Source organism: Ornithodoros turicata, chromosome 1 (assembly GCF_037126465.1).
Source record: "Ornithodoros turicata isolate Travis chromosome 1, ASM3712646v1, whole genome shotgun sequence".
In the NCBI taxonomy this organism is placed as follows: Eukaryota; Metazoa; Arthropoda; class Arachnida; order Ixodida; family Argasidae; genus Ornithodoros; species Ornithodoros turicata.
In genome coordinates, this window is record NC_088201.1 from 207,621,564 (window position 1) to 207,633,933 (window position 12,370).

Consider the following 12,370-nt stretch of genomic DNA (forward strand, 5'->3'; position numbering starts at 1 on the left):
TCTGTAATGAAATTACTACTGCTAACAACACCTCAAATGAAGCCTGGGACATGCATCCTAACATGCGAGGAAAACAAACGACAAGATATGGTATAGAGAGCTTTTTTATGAAAAAACAAATGATCAAAATGGGCTCATTTGCCTCCTAGACAACAGAGCTAGACAGTTTCAATTGCCGTGAAAAACCTGCAGGCTTCTCTAAAAATTCCAAACGTTCTCGAATATTCCAGGGCCATAAACTCTCGGTAAAAAGTGCCGATCAACCTTCAACGGATAATACAGTAAGTTATTATGATTTGCCTTAATTTAGAAGAGATTTTATTGGAATTTGCGATAAAGCCATTTTGTTCGAATTTTTTTCACCAGGTAGGTCTCGTGTCCCTTCGCAGTCTTCAAGAGGCAGTCACGGCGCGAAAACAGCAAAAAAAAAAAAAAAAAAAAAGACGCGTCAAAATAAGCTGGGAGAAGATTGGCTGCATGAGAAAATCAATCAATTTGAAAGAAATCGAGCATGGTCAAGCAGGATGTCTGGGACGTGTGGCATTGAACGACAAAATGTAAAGCGGGCTTCACCTGCTACACAGAGACATTGCGGTAAATCCTTCGCGCACTTCTGCTCCTTCAAATCGGGGTAAAGCCCACTATATCGAACACTGACAGTCCAAGGCTCCTACATATAATTGGAATGTGAGTATTTGTGAAATAGTATATAAAATGAACTGATAATAGTCCTAGTGGGTGCTCGATAAGAGCAAGAAAATGTGCGTACGGAACAAATCCTCTTCCATTTGCGTAGATTATTGCGTCCGGCACAATGCATCCACATAGAGTGACGCGGCAGCGCCACTTTCTTAAAAACGAACTTCACCGCAGAACACGCTCCTACTCAACCGGAATCTCGGGTGATATCGTTATCTTCCCTGATTTGTTGAAAACAGGAGGCGTGCGCCCTTTTTGTGACAATTATCAACAGCGTAATTCAAAGCTGTTCAAAGCTCCCAACGACGAGGAAACACAAAGTGTGGCCGCGAAATGTACGTTGCGACGACAGGACCCTGGATCCTGATTGTGCCGTTTGTAAGCTCCGTTTTAAACCTCGATTTATTGATGTGAGCTGTTCCTATACACGGAATGCCCAAGGGTGCGTAGATTTCTGCTTTTTTAGGACCTTTGTAATCCTATTCCATAACCTATTGGCGAATGAAGAAGTGACGCTCGTTGCCCCGGTAACCAGACGATGACGGACGGATGGGTTTGGAACGCAGTAGTGCGGACTCCACAACTGATGAATCTCTCGCAAATAAGTGCTCCTATACATCAAAATTGTTACAAGTATACAAGTTTACAAGTTTATACAAGTTTTTATTTACTTCTACAATTGCATTGTCACAGGACAGTACCAAAGTTTTAAAGGGCGGGTATGCCCGCTCCTGTAACCAGCGCTCAACCCGACTTTTTCGTCCACTTTATCGTGATCGGGGGCGGCGTCGTGGTCTACGTTGTGGAATTGGACGACGGATGAGAGTCCGGTACTGTATGGTTTAAAATATTGGGACATGTAGCTGGCTTCTTGCAGTCGCACTTCTCTGTATGATGGGGCCCCGATGTCTCGTCGGTGCCCTCCTCGTCCTCTTGAAAGTTCCTAAGGGAGCTGTACCCTGAAAGTTGATTACCATTATCACCGATTCATCATCGTGACATATAGAACGGTCCCCGTTTGTACACTACGCCTTTAAATTCACTCTTGTCTGCCATACTTTATCTGGACATAAATTCCAGGAATGTTGATGCGAAACAGACACGACTTCCCCGAGGAAGTTTTTTGCGTTAGACCAACTCTATTTGCACGGTTGTTTTTATTACGCGTTTCGCTACCATGGCTGGTAGCGTTAAAACAATCGCGTAACATTTCAGGGACTTGAGATCCTCAATCACACGCAATTAATGACGGACGCAGGAAATGCATCAATGATCTTTGCTTGTCTGTCGCGCATAGCCGTAATGCCTAGCCGTACAAACCGTTTCCAGCCTGCGCTCGATATTCAATGCAATCCTGTGGCCCCATTTCCTGTCAGCTTCCCTTGCCAGATTCTGGGCAAAATGAGTCAATCGCGCGCGTTATCGTGACGCTCACCTACCGCCATTAATTCATCAGCTAGCACTTTGTCCGCACGGACTCCACACAGCCGGGCTGCTCAACTCCGCAATGCGAGGGCGTCGAAGTTAACATGGGTCAGCTGACGACGGAACCAGAACACGAGGGACCGCCATGTCAGTAGCGTGATGTAAGCCAAACTCCTGTCAAGTTCCATCATCCCGAAATAAAGTTGTTTCGCCCGTACACATTTTTCGGGATTCCTTTCGTGCGCTTGTTTGTGATGACCAATCAAGAGGCCGTCTTACGCATGACGTCACGGAAGGGATTCTTTCGCCTCCTGGTGTCGTAGTGAACAGGACATGACGTCGGATTTTCCGTTTGCCCAACTAATGGATCTTGTGCGTCCGCGTAGCATAGGGGAATTAAAAATCAACAGGGGACGACACTTGGCCAGTGACGTTTCGAGACACTTGAGCTGCCGAGCCGGTTGTGTGCTGTGCGCTCTGCTTTGCTAGTGAGAACACCAAGGCAGAAAACGGCGCTTGAATTTCACCCTTGTTTTCCACCGCTCTGAGGCAAAGCGCTGTATGCGAGAAAATGCGACAAGTGGTTCATAGCAACGCGAAGACGAAAAAAAAAAAAAAAACAGCGTTTTCTAGTGCTGTATGTTGAAACCGCGAGCAGAAAGCTCAAAGATGATGCCACCACGGTGACATCCCATTTGGGAATTGCTGAGAAACATATTGCACACCTTCTACACAAGAAAATGCAGAGAGATTACCGAAGGCGTGAACGCGCAGAAGCTCCGCCGAAGGGCTTTGATTTCGCATTTTTATGTTTCCCCAATCAGTCTATATGAACAGAGCACGCTCAATACTAACAGTCGTTCAGAAGGACAGCGTGACTGATTTGCTCCAAATTGGAGACGGGCGGGATGCAGTTCCGAAGACAAGGGTTATGGTTTGTGACATAGAGAAACCTAACCTAATTCAAAGGGGGGGGGGGGGCGTCACGTCTGCTAAACTTAGCAAGCGGCTTCTCTGCTGCAACACAAGCGCTTCGGAAGTCGCACAATTTTACAATTCTTATAATTTGCAATTCAGTATGTGATCCTCTTTCACTTGCACGCTATAATTAGTCTTTACACGTGGTCCTGGTACGGAATTGCACGCCAAGGACAGCGTTCCCGATGTGCTGAGGCTAAGAGGCCTTTGTTATGATGCACACTTACCCATCACCAGGCCGATGGACATGGCCCCGATGATCACAGCCGTGACAGTCAGCACGGTGACCAGGCGGACGGTGCGTTGAGCTGCTGGTGACATCCCTACGGCCTTGGGCTTGCCGATACTGTCACTTTCTTCCTCTTCTTCCTCCCCTGGTGGTGGAGGGAACGCCATTGGAGAAGCAAAGGAGCTTGGAAGTGTTGCACCGTATGGCTGACCATAACCCATTGGAGGCTGCATAACTACGATTGGCAAGTGTTGGAAGTACAGTCTGAGCTCCTTCTCTGTCGCAAATGAATGCTGGTTCCTGACACGCGGACTCGAGGGCACGGGCTTTCTGTCTTGTCGTCGTTCTCTGCTTGTAACGAAGAGGATGAACAAGCTCGCCAAGAGCCATACATCGTCCGTGTATAACTACAAAAAGCATCAAGAACACGTAACATGTTTTTCAGGACTGTGGCAAGATTCACCAAAAGCGAATAATTCGGTTCGAACCGACGTCTCTCTCAAGCCGATTACATAATAAGACCAAAGCTGCATTCGTAAACGGCACGAGCAAGGATATAAAACTATGTCAGCGCTGATACATACGTATACTCATATATCATACACACGTCCTGTGTGTCTCTGTTTGTTTCGTTATGGGAATTTGTTGGATATAGATTAGCCATGGTGAGCTGGCTTGTACTGCACACATGTTCGGCTCGGCTCGGCTATTGGCTGCGCTTCGGCTTGAAAGATTACTAGTCGTGCAGACTATTGTTCAAAGGAGAACGATGCTTTCCATGGAATAAAAGACTTACATGTAGAAAGATAGTCTTCCAACCTAAGCCTTTCAGTGCCCTTATTTGCACTGCGCCGCTGCATTTTCCTGCTGTCATCGTGTGGCATTTCCTTCCATTTTTAAATGCTAGGATTTTTAAATGCGAGAGCATCTATGAGCGAACCATTCCAGCTTTCTTGAGGCGAGGCATGTCGCAGCATAAGCCATGCACTGATTGGCTCCTTGGATGATTGGATTGTCTGATTGGCGTACGACAGAACTTATCGTAAGTTTGTCGTACGAGAAAATTACGACACAATGCGAATTGGTCCGAAACTGATTTGGGACGGAATAACCGGGCGAAATCGGCTTTAACCGTTTACCCGAAAGAGTCACACCCAAAATATAATTCATATCGCAATCAAGTCTCAGACATTATGTTTATTCTAAACATAAAATCATAGTCAATGAGCAGAGGATAATTTTCGTTTTCTTTAACTTGCGTTACCACTGTTCCACAGAAGGCAGAGATGTGGTCGATCAGCATTAGAATTCATTGCATTGTATTATTGTGACCAGCGTATTGTACCAGAGATTGCGCTGCTTCGCAAGTGTTACCTTCATTTTTTAGAAGAATGTAAAAAAGGAATAGAGAGGAATGCGAGTACATACTCCTCCGCTGTCGGACTTATATCACCGAGAGGCGTGCACTGGGCAGTCACAGCTTGCCACCCTTGGCTGCCGCCCCTTCGGCTTGTCGTGGGCCTGTTCGGCCCTTGGGACACCGCAGCCCACTCCAGGGTGGCCTTTCATTATGTAGACGTTTTTTCTTTTTTTTTTTTTAACTGACTGGCGTAAAGGACTTATTCTGACCCCGACGGCGGCCTTAGACATTCCCACCATCAAGGTCAGGATTGCCGTTTCCACTCGGATCATCATCGCCATCACTCTTATTAGATTAGACCTGCGCGCCGCCACGCCGCGCAACTGCCGCTCGCGGTACCCCGCGCACCGATATCCCGCGCGCGTTGAGTGTTACGATCCGTTCCGCTGCGGAGCGGGAAGCTTAAAGTGGTTTCGCACACTTCTGCCGGTCTTGGCCTCGCGAGTATTGAACTGTCATGGCATCAGAGACAGGATCTCCGTTTTTGAAGCGTTCTTTGTTGATAAGAACTCAAGGGCATTTTAAACGAGCGCGGTGTGGCGTTACTTTTGCACCTTAGTTTTGCGCAAGACGGTGACAAGAAGCGGAGAATTGGCTCTGATTTCTTCTGTGAGGAGTACGTGCTCGACAAACGCAAAAGAGAAGGATGGAGATAAGCCCTTCGATAAGCGAGTATGCTGGTACATGATAATCTTCTCACCGTTGCTGAACGAATGCAAAAAATTGGTAGAAGGAGACGTGTAGAAAACGCTCGAGCGTTGTGCCTTTTATACCGTCATTATTATTATTATTGTTTTCATTCATTCGAGATAGTATTTGGTTGATCCCCAAAGGCTATGCGAAGGGGGGCAAGGGGGCCGTTGCCCCTCCTCCCCCTGCTAGCCGGGTTGATTTTTGTGCATGACAACTATGCCCTCTGTAAAAATGCCCTTTGAGGGTACAACGCGTGTGCAACCATGTTACTGTGCACAGATTACGGGCTTTCACGGCTTCTTCTAGTCAAAATGTGATCGAAGTAGATAAATTGTTTGTGATAAATTTGCTACGCTTAGACCTTTTTTTATCAAATAAAAAGTGGCTTTTAGGATGTGGTTTCGACAGTAGTCTAGACAATATACACCTCGCATGCCACCAGCGCTTGCGTACGCTTGTGGATGCTAAAGGGCGCATTACATGGAGCGAATATGTGACGAACAATCTGCGAACTTCGTCCACCGTTGTTCGCTTGACGCCCGCGTCTAAAATATGCCGCCGCAGTCGATCAAGCCACCCCAGAAAACTTCGCACGGCGTCCGACACTCCCGGACGTAGCCAGCGGGCAGCGCCAGGATAACAGCCAATCAGAGGTTAGTACTGGTCTCGACTTCCGTCTTCTGCTAGCCGTGCGTGCTCGTCATCGTCTTCGCGCGATATTCACGTGTTGTATTAGGCCCAAAATCAGCAATGACATCAAAAGCGACACGTCTCGAATGTAATCATAAGTTAGTTACGACTGTGCAGAAGCATACCGTCCATTTTTAATGCGTAGTCGATTATTCGAAAGCAGGAATAGTTGTCTCCAAAGCTTGCTTGTTGGTTTCATCATTAACCACAACAGTTTCTCTTGTCTGGACACACTGACAGCCCCGCAACGAAATCGCAGCGGCAATCGCTGCTCCTTCGTTGCATGTAACGCAGCCAGCGAACATTCCGCGTCGTGCTGCCGCACTTTGACCTGCCCGTGCGGAGTTCGTCGTAAAAGTTCGTCGCATGTAATTCGCCCTTAACGCGTTTACGCCCTGGCGCCGCTGCCGCTGCCGCCGCCGGTGGCATAACCGGCTCTACGCCGCCGCCGGTCAAAGTGGCGCACAGGTGTTTATTAGACCCCTAGCTATGGGGTAGCGTTCCACTCCTAGAGTGGAAAACCTCCCCATTTCATCGTCAAAATATAGTTGTTGTTGTTGTTAGAAGAATGTGCGAGGACACTCGTTTGAACGTGACGCACACACCACCAGATTCCAAACAAAAACATTCGATGTTCTTGAACGCGAGCTCTCTGCATATGATTTAATTGCTGTTTGCTTATGTATTAAAGAAAAAAAATCAAATTTATTTATTTATTTATTTATTTATGACAATACCTCACGTGCCCTCGGGGGGCGTTGTGTGAGGGGGAGGTTACATCAGCAAGTATATGATACAGAACACAAGCAATTGAACACTTTGTAAAAAACAAAACAAAAAAACACTTATGTGAAGACGTTATGAAAACATATGCGATGATAGGGAAATTAGACACCAAAACTGGCAGCTAGCTGGCTGCGAAAAACTGAAGAGTCGGAGTTAGCTACGATAGACTGGGGAAGGTCGTTCCAAGCACTGATGGTTTTGGGGAAGAAAGAAAATTGGAAATGAGATGTACGACATGGAATGTGGTCGATTTTATGGGCATGATCGATCCTAGAGGAGATGTAGTGGGCCATAGTGATGTACCCTGGACGGATGGTTGTGGTGTAGTAGAATTTGTGGAATAAACACAGACAAAAGTATTTCCTACGGTGTGCAAGAGGAGGAAGATTGATAGAGGCCTTTAAAGATGTAATACTGGACGGAAAAGAATAGACTGATAAAATAAAGCGAGCTGCCCGATTCTGTAAGGATTCAAGAAGGTCCACGAGTGTTGACTGGTAAGGATCCCAGATACTACATGCATATTCCAACTTCGGCCTGACTAGTGTTTGGTATGCAAGACGTTTCACCTCAGGTGGAGCAAGTTTAAGGTGGCGACGGATGAAACCAAGTTTGCGATTTGCATCGCGAACAATGGTATGAATATGATCTGACCAAGAGAGGTTTGAGGAGAAATGAAGCCCCAAGTACTTGTAAGTATGAGACTCACGGATGACATCCTGGCCTACGAGATACTGATGTGTTAGTGGTGACCTAGACCGTGAAAAGGGAATATAACAACACTTGGAAGCATTAAGAGGAAGACCCCAAGTAACACACCAGTTAAAGTGATTATTACATTACATTTATTAAATTACACATGAATATTTGTTCTGGTTAATCGTTCGACGGGGAACGCCAAAATACCGCCTTGTTGTATCCACGATAGGAACATCCGAGTGCAGATTATTTCTCCTGCAAACCATGTAAACAGAAGATATCACGCCCTTACACCAATCGCTTAAATACACCAGACGAGAGACGAACCTTACCTCTTACAAGGACACCCTCACGCAGCACCTCCTTTTTTATCCCCAGTTTCGGTGAAAATAATTTTAACCCCGATCGAAGGAGGCATATTTCGTGAGGTTGATTCTCTTAAGGACACACTGCCAAAGTGCATGCCACGAAACGTCATTTGAAGTAAATAGTGAAAAGTAGCATAGTGAGTCCCAGTGAAAAGTAGTAAATTGTAAACTAAATAAAAATAGCACAACATTCCGATACTTGTCCACCGATTCCATCCTTTATTGGTCCTATATTCCGGTCCTTGTTCTGCGTTAAGAAGATAGAGAGAAAAACGGTTATGTAAGCAAGGAGACTGAAGACTTTAGAAAATCCCAGGGAGCTTACCGCCACTTCGAACTCTGGGGGCTTGCTGACAACAAAGGGGGAGAAGTGCTCCAAGCTGTTTCCTTCTCACTCGTCCTATTGTCCACGAGCAGGGGTGGCCAGTAACACAATTTTTTCGTTTTCTAATAGTAATACATAATGCTCCACAAAAACGCGTATTATAATACTAATACAAATACTTTAGGAAAATGTGCATTATAACATATTATGGTAATAAAGGAATGCATAACTTTTTCAAAAGCCCAATTTTTATTAAACAGTTCACAGCGCCGGTTGTATGAAACAATAGATGCATCACTGATTATTTGGCTTTAATAACGTTTTCTCAAAAATTCAATCTTTGAGTGAGTGGTGGACCCAGGGGAGGGGTGGCGGTTGAACGATCGTCGCCCCCCAAAAAGTAAATTTACACATTGGATTTCCTTCTCCTCTCCTCCACTAGAAAGAAACTCAACAAAGAAACTCCCCTGAATATTGGGATAACCCCCCCCCCCCCCCCTGAGATAAAAGCCCCCTGATGATGTACTGCAAATGCTGAAGTTGAACTCTTTGAAACTTCATCTAAAGCAACCAAGTGTGCTCTCGTGTGGTTTTGAGGGAAAACCAGTTTCAACAAGGTTAGCACATTTATTTTTCAGTTCCAAGTCTACGTACTGAAAATCATGCAAGTGCATCCGACCATTCTTGTAGCTGTTCTGTAACACGTATGCTTTCTTACGTATCCCACAGAACCCTCCGCTTTATGAACCCAGTTATACTATATGTGACCCATCTGATGGATCCTGACTAGGCTATGCCGCTCTGAAGCATTGAGATGACGAAAGGTCGTGGGGGCTGCACCTCTGCTTTCGAAAGATGAATCAGTCATTCCACACTCCGCTTACTGGCTTTGTATCGAGTCTGACAAATCCGACAGACCTGAACTGCCTTTTTCAATGATGATGATGATGATGATTCGTGTTTTAATCGCGCAGCGGTAACTATGACCATTATGCGCCAACACCACAGTAAAAAGCATTAACAGTTTAAGAAAACATGATCCAGTGACTGATTAAAGGGTATAAGGATTTTCGGTTAAAACTAAAGCATTACCAATCGAAAAGCATAAAAGAAAGCTGTAAAACTAGAGTGCATTTAAAAGACCGATATTTTGGAAGAAGTTAAATACCCATTCAAACGGTACGAAAGCTTCATCCCCTCGTAAAAGGGATGGATGGACAGGTAAATGGTATGTGTAAAACTCATGGAAAAGACGATATCTGTGAGTTTCATACAATGGACATATGATGAGAAAGTGGAGGACGGAGCTTTGCACGTCACATCTTGTGCAGAACGGGGACCTCCTTACGAAGGAGGTGACCGTGCGTCAAATGGGTGTGCCCAATCCTGAGCCTGGGGGAAACAACTTCATGCAGACAACTGCTAAGAACATGCGCGTTGCTTTCCCGATGGCGGGTTTAAATAGATGAAGTTTGTTGCCATGATGTATATCCCAGTGCTGCTGCCACTTGCTGTTTATGCTTCTGAGAAGTACTGGGCGGAGGTCATGGGAGGTTATATCAAAATGGCTGATTTCTAATGAAAGGGCGGCTGCGGCAGCTGTGTCAGCAAGTTAGTTTTCGGGTATACGGACATGACTGGGTACCCAGCAGAAGGTTAAAGCGAGACCCTTTTTAATTACCTTACCAGCACGCCACTGTGCCTTCTGCACAAAAAGGTTTTTGGACATCACTATGTTGCCTATTGCTTGAAAAGAGCTCAGAGAATCTGTGTAAATGACCGGTGACTTAGTGTGACTTTCTAAGATGTAGTTCAGTGTGAGGATTATTCCGTATACTTCGGCATTAAAAACTGAGAGCATGTGAGGCAGACGATATGATTGTGGGAGTCCATCGGTTACCATTGTACATGATACTGCGGTGCGTGTTTTGTAACCGTCAATGTAAAAAGCTCTGTGCTGCACAAGACTTTCTTTATGGGAATTAAACTCCTGCTGGAGTACAACAGGTGGTGCGTCCTGTTTCTTGAACATAGTCAGGGAGCTATTGAAACATGGAGGAGATTGCCACGGCGGGACCCGTGGACTAGCCTCTACTATGGCGAAATCATTATGTGGGAAATTGTAATCCTCACATCCCTGAAGAACACGCATGCTAAATGGGGGAACAACGCTGGGCTTATTAGGAAACAGCTTCTTGAAGCGTGTGCCTTCAATGCAGGTAACAGCTGGGTTATTGGGATAACCTCTTACCCTTGAAGAGCACGACACAGGTAAGTAAAATCTCCTTCTTTCGAGTGACCACTCATTGCTCTCAACATAGAAGCTTTCGACTGGCGACGTGCGGAAAGCACCAGTTATCAAACGCAGTCCTTCGTGATGTACTGGGTCTAAAATCTTCAGGACAGATTTCCGAGCAGACCCAAAAACAGCACATCCATAGTCCAGTCTAGACAGCACTGTGGACACATAGACCCTATCCATAGTGTCACGATCTGCTCCCCAGGATTTGTGGGCCAACACCTTCAATAGGTTAAGGGACTTAATGCATTTTGTTTTAAGGCTCCTGATGTGGGGTAAAAAAGTGAGCTTGCTATCAAAGATGACCCCAAGAAATTTGTGTTCACCCGTAACAGCATGGTCCTGTCCGGTCAGCTTAAGAGTACGTGAAGGAAACAGCCCTATGACTCGAGAAGTGAACACATACGGTTTTGTCATGTGAGAACTTGAACCCATTCTCGAGAGACCATTTGGTAAGTTTATTTAAAGCTAGCTGCTCCTGTCGCTCACATGTTGCTAGATTCGTGGAAGAGAAGGAAATCTGAATGTCATCCACGTACAATGAATAAGACATGAAAGGTGGGATTATGCTAGCTACTGTATCGATTTTCACGAGAAAGAGGATGACGCAAAGGACAGATCCCTGCAGCACCCCATTCTCTTGGATGAAAGGACGGGATAGTATCATTCCAAGCCGTACTCGGAATGTCCTGCTTTGAAGGAAGTTAGTTACACACCTAAGAAAGCGCCCCTGATTCCGGTCCTTGGGGTCATTGGGGTCCTTGGTCACTGTTTGAAATTACACTCATTGAATTTAGTTCATTAGAAGATGCGTTCTCTCAGCCTGAATTATTTTTCATCGGGATTTCACACATAAAAGTATCATTTTGCATTAATACGCAGAGGGGCTACGGTGAACAATACGTCTAAACTACACATGAGGCAGGCAAAAGTGAATTAAGAAAAGAATTAACTAATCCTAGACCATCAGCCGGAATTGTGGAATACTTAGGTATACTGGGGTATAAAACACGTCAAAGCATAAACTTCAGTGGTAGTATATGGCTGAGCATCATGTCTAATTCTACGCATCACATCTAAAAACGGCTAAATCTCGGTTACGGGCATATACATTCTGTGTAGAAGGTTACCTGGCCAGTAGCGTTACATAGCGACGCCTATCGATATGCTAATTGACGTCTACTAGACATTAGGTTTAGTTTTAGACAGTTATCCCATTTGTCTTAGTTTAGACGTCGTATAGACACGCTGCCTGGGTTGTAGTATAGCTGTGACAGTAAATATAGAAAGACTAATGCAGCAGTTAGTTCTCAGAACGCGTTGTTGTGTAGATAACTGTGACAACACCCAGGTGAGTGCAACCGTTCTTTAACTTAATAATAGTGTCAGTTTCGATTGGCGAGAACACTCCTAGAGATATTAAAGTTATCAGTGGGTATCGCTGTGCACTTTTACACACTGTTGTATTCGGGATGGTAGGCAGAAAAATATTTTTGGGGCTCTATGGATACTTTAGATGTGGGACGAGGATTTCCCACTCCCGAACGTACTACGGAAGATACGATTTCGTGGGGTTTGAAAGCCTCTGGTTGCATTAATTTTAGCACATTAAAGCACCTTCCCTAAGTCTTGGACGCGTAGGTGCGCCGATACAAAAATCCTGGAGATGCAAAGACGGCAGGGATAACTGACGAACGGCAAGTCTTAGTATGCATACACACCTTTTCGGGACAACACTAGCGACATCTCATGAAGAAAT

The 12,370-nt window shown here is 45.4% G+C and overlaps 1 protein-coding gene across 1 annotated transcript; it reads right to left on the minus strand.

Moving 5' to 3' along the window:
* Window positions 1-1,341: 1,341 nt before the first annotated feature.
* LOC135375807 (uncharacterized) lies at window positions 1,342-3,697 on the minus strand. The gene is made up of 2 exons (XM_064608457.1): window positions 3,330-3,697; window positions 1,342-1,658 (listed from the first exon to the last, which is right to left on the minus strand). The coding sequence occupies exons 1-2, from the start codon at window positions 3,562-3,564 to the stop codon at window positions 1,495-1,497; spliced, it is 399 nt and encodes a 132-aa protein (XP_064464527.1). The 5' UTR covers window positions 3,565-3,697; the 3' UTR covers window positions 1,342-1,494.
* Between the last annotated feature and the right edge of the window lie 8,673 nt (window positions 3,698-12,370).